This window comes from Maniola jurtina, chromosome 2 (assembly GCF_905333055.1).
Source record: "Maniola jurtina chromosome 2, ilManJurt1.1, whole genome shotgun sequence".
Taxonomy (NCBI): Eukaryota; Metazoa; Arthropoda; class Insecta; order Lepidoptera; family Nymphalidae; genus Maniola; species Maniola jurtina.
The window spans coordinates 12,691,546-12,717,500 of record NC_060030.1 but is presented as its reverse complement, the minus strand read 5'-3'; the positions used below and the strand labels follow the sequence as shown (position 1 = coordinate 12,717,500).

General features: G+C 37.5%; 2 protein-coding genes and 1 non-coding gene across 11 annotated transcripts in view; 2 read left to right on the top strand and 1 right to left on the bottom strand.

Annotated features, from left to right (window-relative positions):
- LOC123874826 (glycogenin-2-like) overlaps nucleotides 1–8,491 on the top strand; it is a 23,963-nt gene extending 15,472 nt beyond the window's left edge. The window contains exons 7-10 of one of the 9 annotated variants that reach the window (XM_045920357.1): nucleotides 3,252–4,406; nucleotides 4,736–5,282; nucleotides 5,484–5,612; nucleotides 7,637–8,491. In XM_045920357.1, coding sequence (XP_045776313.1) covers nucleotides 3,252–4,406; nucleotides 4,736–5,282; nucleotides 5,484–5,612; nucleotides 7,637–8,118 — 2,313 coding nt within the window. In that variant the 3' untranslated portion in view covers nucleotides 8,119–8,491. Of the gene's footprint in view, nucleotides 1–3,251; nucleotides 4,407–4,735; nucleotides 5,613–6,139; nucleotides 6,183–7,542 lie in introns of all 9 variants that reach the window. The other 8 variants (XM_045920389.1, XM_045920364.1, XM_045920399.1 and 5 more) reach the window with 8 other exon arrangements.
- Nucleotides 8,492–9,181: 690 nt separating this feature from the next.
- On the bottom strand, nucleotides 9,182–9,253 carry Trnad-guc. The gene has a single exon. It is a non-coding gene; the product is annotated as a tRNA-Asp (tRNA).
- A 319-nt stretch (nucleotides 9,254–9,572) lies between these two features.
- The window catches only part of LOC123874927 (tyrosine-protein kinase Drl), a 51,438-nt gene continuing 35,055 nt past the window's right edge, over nucleotides 9,573–25,955 (top strand). The window contains exon 1 of the mRNA XM_045920495.1: nucleotides 9,573–10,032. Within this exon, the coding sequence (XP_045776451.1) occupies nucleotides 9,942–10,032 (91 nt within the window). The 5' untranslated portion in view covers nucleotides 9,573–9,941. The remainder of the gene's footprint in view (nucleotides 10,033–25,955) is intronic.

Sequence of the window (25,955 nt, the reverse complement as noted above, 5' to 3'; positions counted from 1 at the left end):
TGCGGTTCTGTGTAAATACGCCTATAGTCCTAATTCGGTTGCACACAACTAAAAATAAATTTTTACACTACGCTTGGCAATGTCCTTAATATTGGCAGCCATAACAGTGACAATACTTTTGGCCACGCAATCGTTTGGCTACGTACGCAGTTTTAGTGGTAAACGCAAAAAAATAGTTTCACGTTTAGTGCTAAGGGTGCAATTATTTTCACAAAGGAAAATGAATATCCTGTCAATTTAAAACAGTACTGTAGACAGCTGATTGAGCTTAATATTTCTAAATTAAACTAAAATACTTATTAGCTCTAAAAATAGTACTATCGTTTTCTTCAAGGAAAACTGTGATAGAACTTATTTTAGTCATTTTCAGTCAATTTAGTTTAGTTAAAAAATTGGTGTACAACCGAATTAGTAACAATATCAAATTATGTTTAGCTAAAATGAATTAGCGAATAAAAGATTGGCTAACTCGATTTTTGAAGGGTAACGCAGATTTATTATTTCGTTTCAAAAATTCAAACATTTTAACCAACCAGCTAGTTTAGTTTATTTCTGTATATTATGTCAAATATAAATCTTTCATTCAAAGATTGTGAACAATTTTAAGTTGAAGTTTTTAAAAGTTCGAATTTGTCAGTCATCGAATTTATGACGGTCCTTTCTTGGATTTTTAACCCTCTGCTTGCCAGTTTATTAACAAATCGATTCGGTAGTTCAACCGTGAAAACATGTGAAGGAGAAACTGACAGACAGGCATTCGAACTCACTTTTGTTTTTAATAGACTCTATTACCTAGGTACCTTATGTTTTCAAAGATCACTAGGTACTGTTAAAAAATTGTTATATAAGTATTACTAGAGGATGCCCGCGGCTTCGCCCGCGTGGATTTCGTTTTTTTAAAATCCTGTAGGAACTCTTTGATTTTCCAGGATAAAAAGTAGTCTATGTCCTTCCCCGGGATGTCCCAAGTCTGTACCAAACAATAAAATCGGTTCAGTGGTTGGGCTGTGAAATCGTAGCAGACAGACAGACAGACAGAAACACTTGCATTTATAATATTATTAGTATGGATTAAAAAACTATAGAGCTTTATTTAATAATCAAAATATTAAATCTAATAAACGTGGCGCCGTTATTAGATATTAACACCAGTTAACCGTATTACCACGTGTGGAATGTTGTCGCATTGCTTGGTAAATTATTAGATCCAATATCAATTACCACAATGGGATCAAATGTAATACGGCTTCTAGGATTTCACGGTTCACGACCGCAAATACTTAGCGATACCCTTCATAAAGTCTAGTAAGTCAATCCATTCTCATATTAGTGAGCGATCTGACCAGTACAACATGTGTTCTAAGCAAACTCCCGAGGAGTCTAATATTGAGGAGGTGAGACTCTGGAAAATTAATAAGCTTAATTCGATTAGCGACTCTATTGATTTCTGTGTTATATAAAATTTTAAATCTTTTATTTTCGTTTCAACTTTTTTATTATTACTTTACTTTAATTCCTCTGCATCATCGATGTATATGGATAGGCCCTTAGAAGAAAAAAAATGCGCTCACAAGTTAAAGAGAATTGGCAAAAGTCTCTTTATCACGCATCAGTCGGCCGCACACGCTTTATCGTATCGCACGTGTTTTTGACTGTCGAAAATGCCGTCATGTGCGGTCAAATCTTGCAAAAACCGTACGGAAATCCATCAAAAAAAAGATGGAATAACATTTCACTCGTAAGTATATCGTTTTCTCATTTAATTTAACGTATAAGCTGGGTATATTTTTAATTTTGCTATGATTAAATATTTGCCGCAAAAATATCGTACAATTGGAATACAGAAAGAATGGAGTCGTTATTTTTTTTGAAGTAAAACTTTTTATTCGCGTATGACAGACTACTTATGATCATGAATATATTTAACTATGATTGTATGTTTGTAAGTATTTAAAACTATGTATGTTTGTATATAATTAACTGTTTTACTATGTATGTATATTTGTATTAGTAGCCTAGCGATGTTTCCGATATTCGCATCCTCACCCGCAATTGTGAAGGTTACGCATTGATTTGGGCATCCACATCTGCATCTACAATAATAATAATCAATGCGGATAGTCACGCGGATGCGGATGTTGCAAGTCGCGAAAACTATATATGTATGTTTGAGTGTATACATGCTTATATGTATTTTTTATGTATTTAACTATGTATGTTCATGTATGTGTTTAACTATTTAACGATGTGTGTATTTTGTATGTATACGTCGTACGTATGACGTAGCTATATTTTAGCGATTTTGCGGGCATCCGCATCCGCAACGGCGAAGCTGCCGCATTGATAGAGGGTTCCGTACTACAGAAGTTTTTTTGGTTATGGTTTATATTATTACATATTATTTGTGAAAATTCTTTGTTAGATTCATTACATGCTCATATCTGCACTAATAATATTTTTAACGCAAAAAAAAATTGACGAAATATTGCACAAAACAGCTCCATTCCATCCTTGATCTTTTTAATAACAGAGAGTTGACGCTCGCGTCAAATTCACTGACGAGTTCAATGACGTAATATTTATTTTTTTATAGGCTCATTTTTGTAAACGGATTTATATGGGAATGGCGTATCCTTATACATCGATGCTCTGCATTTCTTTAAAATGTGTTTAATGATTTTATTAGGAACTTTATTCTATGTAAATATTATTCCACGTTGAAAGTGTTTCTTACAAAACTAATGCTTGGCCCCCGTTAAGCTTATGCATCGTATTTACGCACCCTTTAAATTTTTATTGCTAGTGCGCCAGTGAACTAAGTGTTTCTCCAAAATACTAACATTTTCTAACATTACTGAAATTTAATCGTTGCTTGTTTTAATTTGGAAGGTTTGCAGTTTGGGCTTTATAGATTAGATGGTGTTGGTATTTTGGTGAAATGAGCACCGGCTAGATAAACATACAAAAAAATTTCGATATTGATTTTTAAAAACTCTATAAGTATACTCTATAACTTTTATAATTTAATTAGTTTCAAGGTAGAGTCGGCCAATACCAGCGATATATATAGGTTCCACGTCAATACTATTGTATGTTTATTTAGTAGTGTTGTTTGTACCTATAGTTATTAATGTTTGATCAAAGCCATGCACCGTATTATAGACATATTTTATTTTTGATTGCGTGCAGCTTTTTTCAAGTTTATTCTTGCATGCTTAACTACTGAGCTGTTTTATCGCTTCAACCGGTAGGATATGGTCGTAGAAGACTTTCTGGAGATCCCTCAAGAAGAAACGATCAATTATAACGAGCCAACGGTGAACTATAGTTACTACGAACCATCACTAGATTCTCATTCTGAATTTCCGTGGCATCATCCCGATAATCAAGTTGTAGATCCCGAACTGAATGTGCCAGAAATTGATATGAATGAATTTCATAATCCATGGGATATTTATAGAGGAAATATACCAGCTTTTGTGGCGGATACCATACAAAACGAGCAAAAGGCAGATGATCATCATGAAATTAGAAAATATGCCTGGGATTACCATCCACAACAATATCAAAACCAAACTGAAAGTCACAATTACGAACAGATGGTTCACAGTAAAGAACATAATGTACAGCATCATCACGATGATCACACTTCTAAACATAAGGAAGATGTTTGGCAATCTAATCATGAATCTAGTCCTAATGATAATCTAATTAATGTAAATGTAGATATACCTCATAGTGATTACTATCATCATCAACAGCATGAAACAAACCACCAACTACATGCACAAGACTATCATCACAATGCATCACAATATCACGAAAACAAACCTCATGAACATCTAAGCCCCAGCGATCAACATATACAAGAATATAACTACACAGAACCTCATCACACTCATGAATATCACTACGATCACGTTAGTAAACCTGAAGACAATAACAACATATTTAATCAAACACAAAATAACGAATCTCATGTTGATAGTCACGTATGTCATGAACATAGTCTTCAGGATCACGAACACCACGTAGGTAAGAAGTTAAACGGTTTTACTTTCTCTTCACAATTCGAAAAACAAAATAGACCCCAAGTATATACTGTAATGATGGATCACGTAAAGGTAAAAAAAGTAAACCATCATATACCAGAAGAGAAAATGAATGGATATGTGTCCGATGACGATAGTGATATTTATGGTGAAATAACGCCAAGGCATCCATATGATGGCTTTTACTTAAGGCACAGAATGACTATAGATTCACGTGGGCGTAAAATCTGCAGCCATGAAATACCTGTAAGATCTCCTTCACCACCGTCAGAGAGTTCTGAAGAATTTGAAGACGCATTGGAAACACTCCCAGAGGAAATTACGGAAAAGGCATTAAATGGGGAGGATAGCCAAGTAAGTAGTTAATTTGCTTCGTATAAATAAATAGGTCAGAAAACAAAGAAAGGGTTTATTGAAAGATTATATCAGGTAATAGGTACTAAAAAATAATCATCCTTTAGCTACCTAGGATATCACAAAAGCTTGTGTGTATTCTTGCATGTAGAATGTAGATAATTATTGTATACGAACTCGCACGGATTGTATTAACAAAGCTATTTTCCTTAATAAATAACATTTTAACATAATTTTATGTACATTATATACCTATTAAAAACTCTCAAGATATTTCAAAATCAAAGCTTGAAAGAATCCAAAATAATCACAACATTACCATGTTACAGACTGGTGTAGCTGGTAACTTGGCACGCGTTGTACCCGGAGCGCCACTGCAACAAGAGGCGGTAGACGAACTAACCAGGCGACAAGGTTGGGAGACCGGGAACATAGATTACATGGGTGCTGATTCCTTTGACAACATCTTGGCAAAGATTTCACAGACATTGAGCCAGCCACCAAGTTCTGAGCAGCCAGAACCCTCAAAGGAAGAGTCACAGCCTGAAGTGGCAGCCGATCCCCCAAGCGCACCTGCACCGGCTGAACCTGCTTCAGAACCAGAACCTGTAGCCTCAGAACCCATGCTGGTTGAAACTCCGTCAGAAAAGCCTGTAGAGGCACCAGTAGAAAAGGAAGTAGCAGTGCCCGAGAAAGTTGAAGTAGCTCCTAGTGAAATAGCTCCAGTTGAAGTTCCTGAACCGATAGAAAAGTCTCCCGAAGCAGAAGTTGTTCCCACAGTAGAGGCTGCCAAACCTGTTGAAGAAGCTCCCGTGGCTGCAGTTCCGGTCCCAGCCGACGAGGCTCCCGCTCTAGCTGAAACCACTGAAGCTGCAGGTAAACCAGAGGAAATTATTCCTGTTCCAGTTGAAGCGGCGGTGGCATCGGTGGAGTCTGCAACAGACGTGAAAGATAAGACTGATCCTGAAACTGAAATACCAGTGGTGGCTTTGGAGGCATTAAAAATTGATGAAGCTCCATTAGCCGCGGAAGTCGAAGCTACAATAGAGCAGGCAGTACCCACGTCTTATGTTCCAGAACCCACACCTGCACCATCAGAGGCAGCGAAGCCAACAGAAACAGCGAAGCTAGAAGCCGCCTCTGACAGCCCACCTCTAGCTAACACTCCGTCCAAGGAAGAAATTCCTGAGACGCCCGCGGCCAAATGTGAGTAGCAAAAGTAATCGTTCGCGCCGAATACGGCTAACCGAACGGCTTTGCACTCAAATCTCACCGAGTTCATTTTGCAGTTTCATATTCTTATACTAATATTTTTGTAAATTGGTGTCCATCTTTAAGGGAGACGTTGCATCTTACAGAATTTTGGCTGCTTTCAGCTGTATAACCAGGGAACTACGAGGATGCATAGTGGAGAATTTGTGTGAGGCCTACTCATCACAAAACTGGTTAATTTTCATATCCTAGCTTCATCTTAGTTCTGGAAAGAGTTAGATTGAAAATGAAATGATTCAGCCATTAGAATTTCTCATAAATCCCACTACGCATATTCATAATATCTCGCGCATGTGAGAAGGTAGCCTTCAGGCTGCCGAAACAGCTACAGACGACGATTTTTTCGACGGATCCCCTAAAGTGGAGACACAGGTGTTTTTCTTTTGTGCAGTTTTGTGTTCTTTGGTTTTATTGTTTACTGATTTTATATACGTTTCAAAATTCGTTGTTATTTCACCCAGCTACCGAGGAGGCAGCGCAAGAGACGCGGCTTTGATAGAACAGGTAATAACCACATGCCACTTGGACTCAAAACAACCTCACATTTGCTCGAACATCTGAAGTTTCCATTGATGTACATAGACAGGCCCTCGTATATAAGAAAATATGCTTTTAGAATCAATCTTTGGTCGATAATTGTACTTATGCAAGCTCACAAATAAAAATGTCGTGACTGTGCATAGTTAAATCTGGTGAGTAACGTCCACATAAAAAGACGGAATTACATTCCTCAAGAGACGAATTTGTTCATTATATTATAAATTTTGTGGACATATTGTATTTCTGTGGATGCGTTTAGTACCTATGGAACTGGCCAATCTACCTACTATAGATATATACCTCGATGGAAGATTCAAATAAAGATTCAAGCTAATGTGATTTCATTTTTGAATCAACAGCTTTGAGTTGCGCTCTTACATCCCAATCTTTTTATTTTAAGATCCGTAGTAAATTGCGCGCTGTCTATGTAAATTCCTTAAATACATTTTAATGGCTAGATAGTTGGATTGCGTCCAAGTGTATAACACGTAGGGACGTTTGGTTAACGTCATCATTTTAGGGCACTATTTCTGGGTTTCTAACAGATCTGCGGGGTGGTTCGCTAACTCAGTGTCTAATACTGAATGATAGCCACCGAACTCATTTGACATTTATTGGTTCTACATTGCTCCTTTACTGAGTAATAATAAAATCATTTTTCGTAGAAAACCGTCAATGGATTAAAAATAAATGACAAATGAGGTCGATGGTTATCATTCAGCGCTAGGCACTCAGGTAGCGATCATCCCGCTGGGACTGGGATGACCATTGCATTCTTATTGATGCCTTATGATGACTGTGCCTCATTTGCATTCACTTCTTTCCTGATTGTTACCAATTCAGTCAGTAAATAATTATATTATCCTTGACAATAAATTGTACAAGGTTGACAGTTTTTCATAAGTGCATCACTTATGACCATTAATGAACATGCAGTCTTTCTCTTATGGTTTATTTGCTTCTCCATAATCAACCACTCATTGCAAGGAACGTTATTAGTTAAATTGGAAGCTACCATTATCATTAGACACGATATCACGTTCAAACGCAAAGCACTACCACCGAAACGAATAATATCTATGAATCCGAAATCAATACCTAGTTATCTCTTTGCAACGCTACTGAAACTCAGAAACCATTATTATAATAATAAATTACCTATACTAGTACCTACTTCATTACGATTAAGTTACGCTAGACACTACATAAATAATCGTCCTTGTAATGTATCTGCTATACTTCGCTAAACTGACCTCGTTCTAACTTTCCGCATGCATCATTTTGACTTAACCGTGTAGCACTGTTTTCCCTAACTTTGTTCCAGGCCCTAACCGAGCTTGCACTCTAATGTGACCGCCCTACTAACGCCACACCTAACCGAAAGAGAGAATAAAGGCGGGAATAACTTGGTTGCATAGCGGAGGAGCGCCGCAAGCCGGCGGGAAAGCTGCAGCTGCGGCCGCCGCTCGTCGCCGACCCGGCGCTGACGCCCGACAGCGAGGCCGAGGACGCGGCCGCGCTCGCGCAGTCCATCATCGCCAGCGAGTTGCGCACGCCCACCGTCACCGAGCCCACGCCGCCCGCGCTCTCCCCCTCCGCCGCACCGCCCGCCGCAGACTCCCGCCTCTCCGTCCAGGAGCCCACGGTGCCCAGCCCGCCCGTCGGCGCCGTCTCGCTCTCACAGATCGGCATCAAGTCCAAGCCGACCACCGCCGCCCTAATAGAATCATCTGTCAAGACCGACTCCGCACCTTCCACACCCGAATCACCCAAACCAGCCGACGCTCCCAAAAAGAAGATAGTCAAGAAAGTAATCAAGAAGGATAAAGAGGGCTCGTCGAGCGGCGAGGCACCCGTTCCGCCGCCGCGGAAGAAGGAAAAGAAGCCCAAAGAGAAATGAGCGCCCGCGCTTTGCACCCGAATAGTTCCTCTGTGCCATAAATTGTAGCCTCACCTTTATTTAATTTCGTATTCGCTTTAGTGTATGTGTAACCGTTTTTATATTTTATACTTTTGATTAATAATAATGATTATTATTATACTTATTAATACTCGCTATCACACGTCCATTTATTAAAAAAGAATGATGTACTATGTAATTTTTTATTGCAATACCTAGAGATACGATGTGTTATTTTATTAAACAGTGATGTATTTGGTTTTTATTTTATTTGAAATGATTGGATACCAAAGCCGATTGACACGTATATTTATAAAGAACAAAGTGTTATTCAAATATTTATATTAAAATGATTAAAAGTATATTTTGAATTAACATTTTATTTTATTTTTCCACATCAACAATTGGCACTTGGGAAAGAGCAAAAATCTCCGTTAACCAATTTTTTAAGTTAACCAACCAATCACAAACGCGTCTTCCAAAAAATTCGAAATTCAATTCGAAAATATTTTCAAAAAACATTCGAAATTCAATTAGAAAACATAGTTTCGTGATTGGTTGGTGACTCAAAATGGTTAGCGCCTACTAAGATTATAGCCTCTGTCATCTGTTTGGGATTCCTTAAAAGAGAGAGCGCTAGATTAACTTCTTTCTAGCGTTAGATAGATAGATATCTAGATAAAAAATATTTATTGAGGAAGCTTTTACAATTACTTACAAAAGTAAGTAAAACTATTTCCTAAATAAATTAATCGTCAAACAAATAAGGTTCCCCACTCAGCACCAAGCCGTAGCATAGCCGATAGGGTATAGTCATGCAGAAAGGGGTCCCAAAAGTCGCTGTACCTACTCATCGTTATTTATAAAATAAACATTCAGCTAGGTACGTATTAGGGGATGAACTTAATTTCTTCTACTCGGTACTTCCAATCCTTAAATAATAATTTAAAAAAAAAATCGCTACTATGCCGTCCTATTACTATACTACTCATGTGGTGCAGTGGAGTTATTTGGAACGTGGCGTTTGAGGTACGGAACCCTAATTATTATAAAAATAAAAAATCTCCCCGGCGGGGAATCGAACCCCGGTCTCCCGCGTGACAGGCGGGGATACTTACCACTATACTACCGAGGATGTGTCTATAGTGTTGAAATTTAATAATCGTATCAAGTCGTTATTAATTTTTATTATTCAGTACAATAGCAAAATAAAATGAACATTACATTAGTAAGTATTTGTTACTTAATAATAAAATATGACTAAAATACTAAACAAGATTTAAAATCACTTTTAAAATATTAAAAATAAGATTTCTCATGTTTCCATCTAGCGTTATTATAAGGTCCTTCATTGCAGTTGTTTTCTAAACCTTAAGTTTAAAGCATGTGCCGCGAGGTGGCGCTCAACCTCAAAGCGATATTTTTACAGTCAACGAGATGAAGGTGAACGAAAATGTCGACAGCTGGCAACTCGCAAATGAACAAAAACCAGTTTACGTTTTAGTTTAGTGGAGATAACGTTGCGGAGAGCTTGTGCCGTTGAAGGTTATCGAAAAACAATCAATTATTATTGTTGATACGCGATATTTGCTCTTATATAGTCACTATTTCACTTGTACATGAATAATAATAAAGATATTAGGTTAGTTTCGATCTCAAACTGTGTAGATATCGAAGATTTCTTGTGAATTTCTACATTTTATCCGAATGTGTAATCTCTTTTCGACTTAACGTTGGACGGGTGGTTGAAAATGTGAGTTAAAATATTGTTCTGGTGAACATTTTCGGTTCAGAACCTTTATTTTGGAGGAACTTGTGTTAAAATGAGGTGGTTAACGTTACTGTTTCTGTTGCCGGCTTGTTTCGGACATCTGAATGTTTATTTGAGCAGCGCCGAAGTGTGGCGGTTATTGGGTGAGCAATTTTTCTAATATTTATGTTTACAATACATTATACGCAATTTGGTGAAGATAAACAATGAGGGGATACCGTTCTCTTGGAAGAAATTCGAGATTGATAAGTACCTTTTCGCCATCGACTGAAACTGCATGAAAAGGAAAAAGTACCTAGGTCGTAGGTATACAATGACTAGGTTGTAGGTAATCCTATTCTATTCATACCCCTCTTACGAGATCATGGCCCAGCTGTGAAAAAATAAGGCGAATGCAGATTTACTTAGTTTTGAAATAAAATAGGCATAGATAGGTATCTAGATTCTAGGTGCTGGACTAACTTAGTTCTAAAATTATTTAAGTACTTATTAAATATCCAATTAGGTAGGTAATAAAGGTATTGTGATGCGAATTAATACTGTAGTTCCTATCAGTGATTAAGGTGATAAGAATTTTTATCTCCATTGTTGATAATAATGTCATTGTATTTTGGAAAGCCTCAAAATAATCCTCCAGGTTGATTTTAATCTAACAGCCAGGATATGGAGTATGTAATCTTTTACTTATTTAAAGTAAATAGGTAAGATAGTCAATTATAATTAGTTAAGTCAATTAGCATGGTCTAAGAAACCGCACACCTTCGCTTGCGATTGTAACGCTGACGCAGCGTCGCGTCGCGTCGTCGCGTCAGGCCGTCGAAATGAAACAGATCGCCTACTGCATAGGTAGGTACCTACTTTCTAAGTAGACCTATCCTTTTATCGATGCTTTTTTATTAAAGTGTCGATAGCATTAAATATGTAGGATACCTGCCTAATATGAAACTGTAGACAAAAAACAGGTCGTAAGTAGGTATTTAACAAAAATAAAACTAAAAAGAAAAAAAACACATTTGAAAAAGGCGCGATACAGCCGCCACATTGTTTTTTTTTTAAATATAGCCAGTGTCACTCGGGATGATGTAAACAGGATTCCAACGATACCCCATAGGTACATCCAAATCTGTTTTAGCACTAAGAAGTTACAGTGGAATAAACTCACAAAGATACATAGTACCTAGTGAACTAGGCAGTTTCATGAGCGCTGAAAACATTACATTCCATTTTTTGGGCAGTCGTGTACTTTATAATACTGAAGTAATACTAAATTAATCTCTTACTTACCTATATCTAATTCATCACCTATCATAATACCTAATAATACTTACTTAAATCCAAAATAAAACCATTCAAATTTTAATCCGCATTACCTGCAAGGCTCCAGTACAATAGATTGTCGCCAAATCTTATTTCACGGCAATTTAGAAATCCATAAACATAAAACATCGCCTGCCTTATCTTCGATCTACCTCGAGGTTTATTGTGCTGAGGTGACAATCCGGCCTTCCAGAAATATGTCCCATGGCGTGTACACGTGACAATAACCATTATTCAGGCCCAATTTGTATTTCGAGATTTTATGTACGAGATAATAAAGTTTGAAGGGTCCCTCGCTTATCTTATAAACCTGATCATTTAAATCAAAAGCTCTAAAATATTAAAAAATATATCAAGCAGGTAACTGCATACTTTATGAAAAATCGGCCAGGTGTGAGTTGGACTCGCACACAATGAGTTCCGTATCATCGTGCAAGAAAACACTTTTTTAAAATTTCATGGCGGCCATTACGAAATTTTTATTTATAGTTATTATAGCGGCATTAGGAATACACATTCTATGACTAGTCTACTTATTACTTTTCACAAGTTACAACCCTGACAGACGGATGGACATCGGAGGCTTAGTAAGGTTCGGTATCCACCTAAGCAGAGAGGAGAGATTTCTTCAGTCGACCAATCATGTTCATAATAGATGACGTGAAAAAATGATCACGTCATCTTTTAAAATCTGATTGGTTGACTGTACACATCTCTCTGTTCCGCTTAGGTGGATACTGGACCTAATTGGGTCCCGTTGGTACCCTTCAGATACGAATCCCTAAAAAATATGAATAGTTTGGGATCTACCAGATCAAGGGAAAATTGTAAACTAGGTAGTTACTTATCAAAAGCAGAGTGAACTACAAATTAGGCGTAACCACACGTAGTTAATTAACCCCAACGTAATCTGTACCTAACTAAATATAAACTTTTATCATTACTTATTTTTCGTAAAAAATAAAAAGAGCAAGCTCTTTTTCCTAGAAATTTCAATTTAAGATGCAGAATTTATTTATTTCGAAGTTATTATCGTGCCTTGTTACAATCAGCATTGTCAGAGTGACAGATTTAAAACGTCCCTTGTAGGATGTGTCTGCGCAGGTAAAGACGCTCTCTATACCAAGTCTTTGTACACTTCCATTGTACTAACCTGCGGGCATAGAGTGCAATCCATCTTTGTCAACGATGAAAGTCGAAACCATCTGGCTTTAGTTCTTGGTTAAAAAATTAGAATAACCACTCACGAGAAATGAAACGGGACGTGTGTCAGCGTCCTTGCAACTGCTTTTAAATAAGGCTAAGAGAAAAAAATCCTACTTAATCGGTTACTTATTCGAATTTAATAATTTAGTTGAAATAAATAGTACTTACCTATTTCTCACTCAACTGATAAGATAATTATTAATTACGGACGGACAGACAGACATACAACGAAGTGATGCTATAAGGGTTCCTTTTTCCTTTTGAGATATGGTACCTTAAAAATGCGAGTAGGTCTAGATAAGTTTCAAATTACTAAGTGGCTTAGTTACTAGCTGGAATTATTAACTAGTCACGACTAAACTTTAATACTCAAAATCTACAACAGTCTCTTCCTTTTAAAGTACTTACTTTGTACTTTAGTTCAGGATCGTCTCATCCAACAAAGCTTAGTTCGTCTTAGTTTAGCCTCGGATTAACCAGTTACTTAACAAACAAGCGCTTGTTTAAAGGAATACCAAAGCGCTTACCTCAGCAGGGCGTAGTTTATGACAATAAGAATTAACATATCCCGTATCTTTATGCTTTAATCTGGTAAGTCTCTACGGGCGCGTTCGTGAGACCTTAGTCGAGACCCAATGGTAGGTAATTTATACCGGATGACGTTTATTGTCGTTCTATGGACAAATCCAATAAACTTGTCGCCTAAAATGTTTTTTCTGACACTATCGAACATGCACATTATCTTTATTCGACCGTAGTCAGTGTCGCGGATCTTTGGTGTGAATTTTGGTGGCGAGGAAAGTTATTGGGTTTTATTTTATTACAACTTGAAGCAAACCTAAATGTTTTTGGTTGCGAATTTAATCACGCCTTCGCACCTTGCCATCGAGGTTGCTGAAGGAAAATGAAGGTACAATTTTTGGTTGTTCAAAACTTCATTTTGCAGAATTTTTATTTTACTTGCTTTCTAAGTAAATTACTTGAAAATGAGTTAATTATAATTAAAATAGGCTAATGGTTACAGATTTTCTCAAATGATAAAACAAAAATATCATCCAAATCACTGTAACGAGGCAGGGTGCCCAGAACACTGGCTGCGTTACCTCGTTGAATGGCCAGACTAATATGCTCACCAAGGAAATATATATATAGTAAATTACTTGAAATAAAATAGATATACTCTTTAAAACGGCACGGACCCAATAATTATACTTTAGGCATAGTGAAATACATAGTTGAACTGTATCAGTTATCCAATGAGTTCCTACTCAATATGTGCTAGGTACCTTCTGCTTAGCTAAGTTATTTAAATAAATGCTAACTTAAAAGAATTATCTACATATAAAGAAGCTGCTCAATTCTCAACTTAACACCTACTTAAGAAACAACCATATAATCAGCTTTCCATTCATTTCTTTATTATCTGTCGAAATCACTTCATTTCACGTTTTACCACAGCTAGTTACTCGATAATTTAAATCTGAAAGCTGCTGTATTGTAAAATGAACAGGGATTGCTTTATAACAGCGCCAAGTAGTGAATAGCTACTCGCAGCTAAGATGAGCGATAACAAACGCCCATAAACCATCCTGTCCCGAGATAGAGCCTCATAAAGCATCTAGACTTTATCAGCGAAAGCTTAGTGGTATACAACAGAAGTGGGGAAAACAATGAATTATCTGTAATATTTGCGCGTTTTAACACTGTTTTACTACAGGAGTAATGGACGTGGAATTGTTGAATGCTCAAAATAACTTGATATACAAGTGTAAATTAAAAATTTATAACACCCCCGACAAGTGATGATTACAGTAATAACTAGAAAAGAGCTGATAACTTTCAAACGGCTGAACCGATTTTCTTGGATTATAGCTAAGAACACTCTCGATCAAGCCCCTTTCAAACAAAAAAAACTAAATTAAAATCGGTTTATTAGTTGAACTACGATGCCACAGACATACACAGATACACACGTCAAACTTATAACACCCGTCTTTTTGGGTCGGGGGTTTAAAACGGATCATTAAAATAAACGAAAGCCATATTTGAACAATTAAACTACTTGGAGTTAAAAGAACAACTCAAAATGTGATGAAGATCAACAACAATAAAAGCTGTAAATGAACAACAAGCTGCAAGTTGTAATAAAATACACAATAACAATTAAGTACTACAGTGTACAAAAGTAATTATTCGATACTACAGGATGCCCGCGACTTCGTCCGCGTGGATGTAGGTTTTTGAAGATCCCGTGGGAACTGTTTGGTTTTCCGGGATAAAAGTCAATAACTTGGACGCAAGCTACCTCGGTACCCATACAAATCGTTTGAGCGGATGGGTCTTTAGGAATCCCGTGGGAACTCTTTGATTTTCCGGGATAAAAAGTAGCCTATGTCCGTCCCCGGGATATAAGCTAACTCTTGTACCAAATTTCGTCACAATCGGTTAAACTGTTGGGCCGTGAAAAGGTAGCAGACAGACAGACAGACACACTTTCGCATTTATAATATTAGTATGGATAAGTGACTATACAGGTACTTAATTGAATTTCTACCGGAAAGAATGACCTCGCAACCCATCTGGTGTGTAAGGGGATATTTTACCTCAAGTTTTGGGTTTCTTGTTACTAGCTTTGGTGGATGGGAAATAACAAAAAGTGAAGACGGTAACTTAATACCCGAATGCTATAAGGTTTCGTCTAGCCCACCTCTTTACATGTTTAAAAAAAGAAATTAAGTATCAGACTGTACTTTCTTACTTTCTTGTTGTTATTAAAGTTTGTCTTTGTTATTTTGAACGTGGTTACGAAAAGGGACGTCTAACAAGTCGATCTCCCTTTACTTGTGCTATAATGCAGTACTAGATAGTTAGTTGTCTGCCAAATTTCATGATTCTAGGTCAAAGAGAAGTACCCTCAAGTTTTCATCTGCGGGAAGTACCCTCAGGTTTTCAGGCTTGCTGCCTTTATCGAGGGAAAGGGAAGCACGCCTTGTCGAGCTTCCTCCGACCGGTTTTTACAGACTCAACATACACGACGGACAGACAGACAGACACAACGAAGTGATCCTATAAGGGTTCCTTTTTTTCTCTGGAGATACGGAATCCTCTTTTGGTAAAAGATACATATAAGTCTTCGTTGTATTTGCTGTCCTAAAAAAGGTTTAGTTTATCTTAGTGCCTAAGAGATTATCATGCCAAAATGTTTATTTGACAAAAAGTCCCCATTTCCGTTGGGTTATCTACAAACGTTATCAGAAGGTTCTTAATTTTTTCCCCGACCTATACCAACATTATCAGGCCCGAGACACGTCATCTGAGTACGTGTAAATCGTCCAGTTCGATGGCTTAACGTTTTAAGTTCTCCCTCTTTTCTTGTTATTGTAGTTTTTTTAAATCCCCAAGGTATGGAACAAAGTGTGACCAGCAGATAATAATTTAAAACTCTGACGAGATATTGTTATTTCAATAAATACTATTAATGCCTTATTCAGAGAGCGTCATTCGGTTGCCGTTCCCCTTCTAAACGAAGTTGTCGTTTAGAGAATTAACAATGAAATATTTCAATAAACATCTAGCGTCGGCGCTATATAAATATGAGCTCGCGTCCTTCTCGAAAATATTCTTTATGTAAATACTGTTGACATTCGGGATGATGTGGAATGAGGCCTAAATAAATTTAATTTCACGGCTGCTTCGAGCAGGGTTTTTAATCCGACCGAGTGTAATATGTCATCCCAGGCAGGTGTGGCTTAGGCAAAAACACGACACGATCTCTCTTACGTGACGGGAATAAAAGTGCTTAATTAAAATTTCATTTCGTGGCCAATTTAAACCGAGACTTTGCTTGTTTTAATTTGGGGATTTGGTTTATTTTAATTTGAGGACATAGAGCCGTTTTGTTCATGTTGAAACAACCTCGCTAGATAAACGTTTACAAAAAAAACGATAACGTTTGTTAATACAGCCGCGAAAATTGCTTTGTTTGATATAATTTCTTAATTAAAATTTTATTTCAGGCCTAATTTAGCCTGGTTTATTTATCCTGAGGACAGAGTCTTTTTTGTTAAACACTTTAAGCTAGTAGGTAATTGCTTTGTTTGCCTTGGAAACATTATTGCTTTATTAATAATTCATGTTATGGCTACTTCAACTGCAAGGCGGTTTATTTTTATTTGAGAGCGGAAACCGTTTACAAGCCATGTTGAAATAACCAAATTCTATACCTGCGTTCATGTTTTCTTAAACAATCATTTGACTGCCAATAATGTATGAAAGCTTTGACGTTGTGACACCAAGTATTTGATCAAACCACTGGATATTATATTAACAACATTGAAACTCTTTCCCATCATCATTTTAGTGACGTACTGACATGTAGTAAGTAGATTATTATTAATTTACTTACTTATTTATACAAGACTTTCTTAGCTGTTTGTTTTAAAGTGTTCATATTTTCCTTTCTGTGTTTTTGTTGTGTTGAGCAAGGAATTCCTCCTTTCATTGGTCTGTATTTTATGAGCAATACGAGACCTATAACTCGCAAGACTCTACCTCATCTCATATTCCCCCATCGATTGAATCCAGTTATAGACTTAAAATTGCAAAATTGCATTCCACTTGTCGATGTTTTTTGCTAGCCGAGATAGCATTCCTATTGATACTGGATACGCAATCATCAGTAGTCGATTTGGTGCGGAATCCATTAAGGTGATAATTGGGTGGGCGTTCTTCTGAGCCATTACTGAACGCGGTCTCTGTACGTGAACTTATTATGCCTACATTGTATGGGCTGAGGAGACTGGTACTTGCATGTTTATTGAACTGCGCAATGTTGTTAGTGCTACATTTTGATCAAAACTATCAAAATTTAATTTTACTTGGTTTTCTTTTACTGATATCTTTTTGGTTTTTACTTTTAACGTTTTATCGTGGTTAAGTAGATACAAGTAACTGTAAATTAATTCTTATTAAGTACTTGCTTGAGCGGTGAAAGTCAAGTGGTTAAAAATATGTCTGCTTCCTCTTTGACGAGTCTGGGGTTCGATCTGCACATTTAACTTTTCGAAGATAGGTACGTGCGTTGTAAGCGATTAGTAAATGTCACTTGGTATAACGGCAAAGAAAAATATCGTGAGGAAACCTGTATGCCTGAAAATTCTCCATAATGTTCTCCAAGGTGGGTGATTTGTGAAGTCTGCCAATTCGCACTGGGCTAGCGTGGCATACTATGACCTAAACCTAAACTCCTTTTCATTCTGAGAGGAGACCCGTCCTCAGTGTTAGCCTGACGATGGGTTGATCATAATATTGATGATGACGATAATAGGTTATGCCTACTAAATACATAATAATATGTATCAATTAAATTTTAATAAAACAGACGTTTATTTAGTCGAGAGCAGAACGATTCAAAAGATATCTGTAGCAAACAAACAGGCGCGACATTCCCACATCCAGGTCAGGAATATCTAAAGCTCAGCTGAATAAATAGATCTTTATAAATAACGTCAAACCGACCAGCTACCAACGATCGCCATTCACCTTCAAAGCGGACAATTTGTATACAAACTAGATGTTCCCTCGATTTTGTTGTGGATATTGGTTTTTTTAAACCCCGCGGGAGCTCTATAATTTTCCAGGATAAAATGTCCGTCCTCCTGTCGCTTCTCCTGGATGCAAACTATTTCTTTACCTGTCAAAATCAGCTTAACGGATGGGCCGTGAAAAGGTTACAGATAGACAAACAGACAGACGGACGAACAGACGGACAGATAGAGAGATAGATAGGCACACTTTCATATTTATAATATTAGTATGGATTACGGTACGAGCGAAGTAACATGTAACCGATACGTCAAAAACCCACACAAATTAAAATTAGTTTCCCCGGTAATGTTCCCGGTGATCGATAGCCGGGTTCATTCAAAATAATGGCCGACGCTCTCGGCTCCATCACGACAAGGGTTTTGTGTTAGGCTTGTGGCAATTTGCTCCTAAATAAATGGAGACGTCAGCGCGACAAAAAGCTTCGATCGATCAGAGGCTGCGCGCACGCATGCTGCGTATGGCACGTCACGAGTCACGACCCGCGTGTGTGGACGAGCTTTATAATCGTGCTGGAGCTATAATTACGGCTTTTCGCCTTTTATGTTTGGAGACGGATTTTTCATTTCTACTCGTACTTAGACCTATTACGCACGATCGATAGTCGCCCGGCAACTCGGTCGACGGCGACCGTTAGAATCTGTAATTTAAATGGAAGTCGCAGTGTGTGTATGCACGCAGTCGCCGCAGCATACACACGGCGACTTCCATATAAATACAGATTTTACAGGTCGCTGTCGACCAAGTTGCCGGGCTACTAGTCGTCCGTGCGTAATGGATCTTACTTGGATTTCGTGTTAGAAACTGAGGGTAAGAAAGCTTCGGCATTTTGCACTTTATATACAGGGTTACTGGTAATATGTCGGCAATCTGTTAAGGGGGTGTAGGCGAAGTAATTTGCAACCAAATGACCTCTAATGACCCCTAGGCAAATGTCAACCATTTTCGAGTAATTTGACTTTTTGTGTTTTTTAGAAGAATTTGAGGTATGCAACTTTGAAAATTTATAAAAAAAAAACAAATGCATGAATTTTTTTATTTTTATTATTATTTGCTTGCTAACACTTCAATACATAATAATCAACCATAAAATGATACTTATCTTTAATAGTTTTTAAATCACAGCTACAAATCTGTACAAGTTTCATAATTTACACCAGGTGGTCTGACAAAAATGGTCGATTTATGTAAAAAAGTACTGAAGAACTTTATCGGCAGAACACATGAAAAACATTATTGTAATTTTGGATTGCAGACGATTTCGTCTTTTTAACAATAATTGTATTTTTTTTCGGCCATTTTCTAATTTCTGGTACCATATTGTATCTCCTTGGGTAGCTGAGAAGTTGTACATGTTTTTCATGTGTTCTGCCGATAAAGTTCTTCAGTAATTTTTTACATGAATCGACCATTTTTGTCAGACCACCTGGTGTAAATTATGAAACTTGTACAGATTTGTAGCTGTGATTTGAAAACTATTAAAGATAAGTGTCATTTTATGGTTGATTATTATGTATTGAAGTGTTAGCAAGCAAATAATAATAATAATAAAAAAATTCATGCATTGGTTTTTTTTTTATAAATTTTCAAAGTTGCATACCTCAAATTCTTCTAAAAAACACAAAAAGTCAAATTACTCGAAAATGGTTGACATTTGCCTAGGGGTCACAAGGGGTCATTTGGTTGCAAATTACTTCGCCCACACCCCCTTAACGGATTGCCGACATATTACCAGTAACCCTGTATATTCTTGTGTCTTACGAGAAATGTCTTATAAGAAATTCGGTCGTATTGGTTGATAAATGTACATATTACAAGATTTTTTTTCCTGTGTCGGATCAGATAGTTACCCGCCATATTAATCTTTTCTTGCCTAGTGTTAGTATCTTATAATGCGCAAACGGCCGCAGGCGTGGGTATTGTATTCGTAGAAGAGGAGAGTGGTTTGCGTTAATTATAACTACGCAGTCTACGAAGAACATGGCTTTAAGTTCCTGTTAATGTGTACGGAAACTTGCTTTGAGAGAAACATTATACAAATCTCGAAAATTTTCACCAATACATTTGTCGAAACTTTAACGCTTACCTTACGCTTATCTTATAGGTCCATGGCTTATTTTTATCCGGCTAAGCTTGTTGTGGGCTTCTTCTCAGATCAGGGCGAATTTGCAACCCTTGTAGCTTTAGTTTTAAGTTTACGTAAAACAATTGACAATCAAAAAGTGTATCATGGTACCTATTTTGGATAAGTGCTTTGAGTTTGTAAGGGCAAACTGCTTTGATGGCATTTCTACTAAGTATGTAATGCTTCTTATGACCACTAAATAAGGTAACTACCTATGAATTTATAACACCGTTAACCATAGAAGAAATGCTAAGCTCTTAAATGGTTTGTAATCGATCAATTTTATTAACTAAGTAAATAGTAATTCCCATTGATTTACGTTCTACAGTTTAAACGCTTATTCATTTGACCCCAACTAAAGCAGAGGTTAAAATAACTGGAAAACGGTCAGACAGACAGACAGTCGGTATGGTTCCGGCGAGTGGCGGACGCCGACGGGCCGTCACTGAGTGTCCATCACCTGCCAACGCTGACGAGTCAGTTGAACACTGAACCCGGTTCAAGCTCAGTTAAAATCTGACAGCTCCTTAACAATGATGGATGATGCTCGAAGGAAGCCGAAACTAAAATTATCCCACAGGCCAGAGATTTCGTCAGTTCTTTCTTCTTAAAATAATCTGACTTTTGACAAATTCAATGAAAGGGTGTTTACACGTCTACACCTCCTGCAAGCAAAAGTCCTAATCGGGTTAAGTGATGAGTCAGTTTTTAACCATCTCGAGCTCGGTTAAAAGGTGTCAACGCACTTGAGCTGTGCTGCGCGCACGCGGCATGCGCGGCGCGCGGCGCGACGCTGAGCAGCAAACTCAGTTGAAATTTGACAGTTTCCCAACAATGATGGATGATGCTCGTCCGAATCCAAAACTAAAATTATCCTACGGGCCAGAGATTTCATCAGTTCTTTCTCTAAAAATAATCTGACTCTGACAATTTCTATCTTCACTTATCGTGAGGGAACCTACCTGCAAGCCTGAAAGTTTTCCACTGGAGGAGTATGGATTTAATGAAAACTGCCATACCCCCTCCAGGCTAGCCCGCTTCCATCTTAGACTGTATCATCACTTACCACCAGGTTAGATTGCAGTCAAGGGTTAACTTGTATGTGAATAAAAAAATAAAAGAAAAAATGCTCTCAAAGGTAGGTATGTGAAGTCTGCCAATCCGCATCTTGGAGCGTAAATCTATCTCATTCTGAGATCCATGCTCAACTCACTCACCCATCGCTGGTCCATGGTCCGTCAAATGGAAAGGTCTTGTACCTAGTTACGGTTTTCAGGGAAAACAGGCTTACGTTTAGCCGGAATATCGTAATGGGGGAGCTGGCGAACAAAACGGTATAATTACAATTATTCCGATTAATTTTGAGCAGGTAGGTACTAAATTGACCAATGACGGATTCTAAATTGACGGATGCTTTGTTTCTACACTGACCAGATCAATACACCGGGTCTCACGCTCTTAAATATGGTTAGTTTTAATAATCCATGAAGTGCTCATGTCTCAGCGTGACTCCGCACCAGGCATAATGTTTGAACTCCTGTTGTGATGCCACACGACCGCTATTTTATTTACCGCTAATGTTTATTCAATGCTCAAATGTGTTCAAAGAGCAGCGTAATCCCTTCTGTCTACGGGGAGAAGATTTTCCGTACTTGGACCACTCGGTCTGAAAACAGAACTATAGGTAAAACTACTGTGCGTGAACTGTGAATGTGTTGTTCTATATACAAAACTTACGATACGTTGTCAAAATGCATTAAATGTAACATAAGTTTCATCGCATTGTGTAAAAGTTTTCGAGCTAATAAAAATGACAACGGAGCCATATTTTGTAAACCAATAGCTTCGGCTAATCCATCATAGATATTGATATAATATGTAAGTCAAATTCTACTCTATATGAGCCTGTCCATAGTAAAAGATTCACGCTTATGCTGATACGTTGTTTAGTTTATCACGTTTGTTTATTTAAAGATTTTTTTAAGGCTCAGACCTTATTGCATCGGAAAACGATGTCTACTCCCTTCATATGTGTTGTTTGATGAATAGGTCCCATTAATGGTGAGGCTGTGACAAAGATTCTTTGGTGTGAACCGTAATTGAATAGGCGGATGGGAAGAGACACGCGACCCCTAAAACACTTATTATGGTTATTGGAGAAATAAATGCGCACCAAACTATTGTGCAGGACCAAAGCGCATTATCAAACAATCCAAAGTAATTTATTTACCAGCGCTATGCTAAAAATCACTGTCATAACACAATATGATGTTTTCACATCTCCTATGCATTATCTAAATCATGCGATGCACTAAAGTGCTGTGTAATTTGTTTTAATGCTGAAATGCTTCATTGTGGTAGGTAGGATGTATTTTATTTTATTAATTTTGTTTTCAAGATAGGCTTGCGCTTGACGATAATCATGCAAACCCTATGCGAAACGCAATGATGAGATTTAAATTAGTGATCCTTCAGTGTCTTAGAATGATGTTAGTTGTTGGGGGAAATGCATAGAAATAGAAAGAATTTTTAATTGAAATATACTTTTACAAGAACTTTTGAATCTTCAAATACATCTACCACTGTCGGTGTTTGGATCGGAATGCCTTTCCTACCAAGAAAGAACCAGCAAGAAACTCGGCGGTTGCTTTTTTCAAAGATTCGATTGCATGTATAAAAGTCAAAGTAATTGCAGTCTCGCGCATTGCTGGTGTTGCTGCATAATTACTTACTTAATCATTCTTAAATTCGTCTAAGCCAAACTCGATTTGAGCTTTACTGTACTAAATCTCAGTTCACTCTGACAAAGTAACTAACTTACTTTATACTAGCCGATGCCCGCGACTTCGCCCGCGTGGATTTAGGTTTTTCAAAATTCCGTGGGAACTCTTTGATTTTCCGGGATAAAAAGTAGCCTATGTGCTAATCCAGGATATTATCTATCTCCATTCCAAATTTCAGCCAAATCCGTCCAGTAGTTTTTGCGTGAAGGAGTAACAAACATAGACACACACACACACACACACACATACAAACTTTCGCCTTTATAATATTAGTGTGATTATGTCAAAGTAATAATTGTTTAAGTTTAAGTACTGCTGAGGTACCTTTTAAAGAATTTTGGTGGTCGTACCAAAGACGTAGAGGTATTGTTACTTTTATTTATGGGAAAGTAAGGATAGATGAACAAGTACGTAGAACTTAGGAACTGTGTAGGTGGAGGCTGGAGTGTAGACCACACACGTGCGCCACTAGCTCCCCCTACGCAAATACACGTATACGAGGCGTCAGCGTTAACCATGCTTATGGATCCCTCCTACTCTATGTGTAGCCCGAGATCTCGTAGCAAATTCTGAGGAGGTGCTTTTATAAAGGCTGAAAGTTTGTAGGGTGGTTCTTTTATTTAAAAAAGCTTCGTTAATCATGACTTATATTCCCCTTTTCCTCGAACTAAGCGTAAAGTTTGTGCTAGGAGTAGGTGCGACAATAGTGCAACGGGTGGGGTTTTAAACCTCAAACTGTTCGGATTTCAGTCCGATTCTTTCTTTCTTCTTCTGGTACTTGTATTACATGAGTACAGTAAACCATTATAGCCAGCAAGACAGCGGTTAGTTAGCTAGTTGTTGAAAAGCGGAAAGGCAATCAACGGTTCCTGGCATTTCCACTTAAAATTTAGCTCTAATTTAGCTGGCAAGCTAAGTTTTCGATACTTGGGTAACGCAGAATGAACAGCCTTTTTGCAAACGAGCACGTAGGCTACCCAAGAACCAGATGAACTGCTAATGCGTTGCAAGCTTTTGGGGAATTTTGTTTATCTGACCTTTGGGCTCATCCGCTGGTTTCACAACTTGCAAGTAGTCGTGACAGAATGTACTTTTAGCTCTATCAAGCACCCTCTCAATACCGCCCGTCAGCTCCTGGGTCATAGACTAAGCCTACTATTTATGCTTATGTGCATAATCACTTAGCACCAGCGGGGCTAATCAGTACGATACACGGTCTACCACTATCATTGCCAGATTCCATTCTTTCTCTTGTTAACATTTCGATAACCTTAAGTACTTTCATGCATCAAAATCTTTTGTTTACCCATCTCATCTACCTAACTAGTTTCTTTGTTACACCTAATGGTAAACCGTTAGCTGAATATACTGTGGTTAGGCTAAGTACAGCCAAAATGGTGAAGGTGTTAAAATCAAGAATGAATTAACATCTTCGAGCCAAAATGTATTAGAAACAACTGAGTCTTGTCTTGAGACTTGAACTCCAATAGCTCAACGGTCAGGATCTTTTTATTCAGATACAATTAAGCCCTTGACTGCAATCACCTGGTGGTAAATAATGATGCAGTCTAAAATGGAAGCGGGCTTACCTGGACGCAGTAGGGCAGTTTTCATTAAATCAGCTCTTATCATAGTTCAAGTCTACGGCACTAATGTAATGACGATTGCTTTGCGTCACTTTTTGTACACACAACTAACATGGCTTTATCACCCAGTTCGTACGAACAAAATTCGTTCGAATTTGGGATGATCTTGATTCTTGATAGTAATCAACATAGTCAAATCGAGTTCTATTTAATACGTCCCCGTCTCTCAATATTTGTAAAAAGTTAATTCCTGAAAGCCCGGCAATGCATCTGCGGTACCTCTGGTGCTGCAAATGTTCATGGACAGCGGTAATCACTTAACATCAGATGACCCGCCTGCTCGTTTGCTCGCTATTTTTTATTTAAAAAAAAAAGTTGAACTGAATCCCAAAAGATTCAATGTTGTCTCAAATCAAGGACCGTGAAATATGGCTTACATTGCAACATCACGACAATGCATTTAGGGACAAGGACCGTAAATAAACAAACACGGACACAATTGGGGAAATAAAATATGCTGGCACAATGCACGGCCGACCAGCACGTCATAATAACGCAGTGGCTTTTGTGCTATCGGCTGTAAATCATACAGTTCTTTGAGGAGAATGGCGTATCATAAATTAACGTCCCCGAAATTCGACTGTCCCGTACCCCTGTGGCGTAGCACGAGTTTCATAGTTTTCGAAAATGAATTGCAAATGCCACAGTCGATTACCGCCTCCGAACGTGTAATTGTCACATTGTTTCAAACGAAATAATTGTTGTGATTGTCTGAATTTACAATATTTTTGCTGCATTTATGCATTTTAACCAACAATGAGATAATGTCAGTTAATCAGAGGTGATTGTAGCAATAGGTGTCAAACTGCAGCGGTAGGTCTGTAACTATTATACTATATATTATTTTATATACGCACAGTGTCTCCAGCAACTTTGTGAAATTGAATACAGTGCTAAGAATTTACAGAATGACTGACTTTAAATAAATAGGTAACACTTAACTTAGTAGATCTAGAAACTTATGAAACTATCAAAGTTTTCGAGATGAACGAACTCGTACTAGGCGTACTGCAGTTCTCTATTGAGACATTTTTTTCATATACGAGAAGAAGATTCTAATGGCAGAACAAATTAATCAATGAAATCGCAGCTAAACTGTTTTTTGTTGCAAAGGGACTGATGCCATAAACGTTTTCTGAATAGATGCCCTTTAAATATACTATGGATGTATTTAAACAATTGAATAAGTTTATAAAGTATTTATAATACGTTCAAATTGAAAATTGGATTGACTTTCCTTCTTATTGTGACATCTTAGCTGGAAATGTACTTATTTTGATTCAATTTTTAATACATTTTCAATAGATTTTGTAAATTTTTGTACCAGACACTTATGTAGTTACATGACTTAAAATAATTTAGATATAAGTGATCGTTATGTAAGT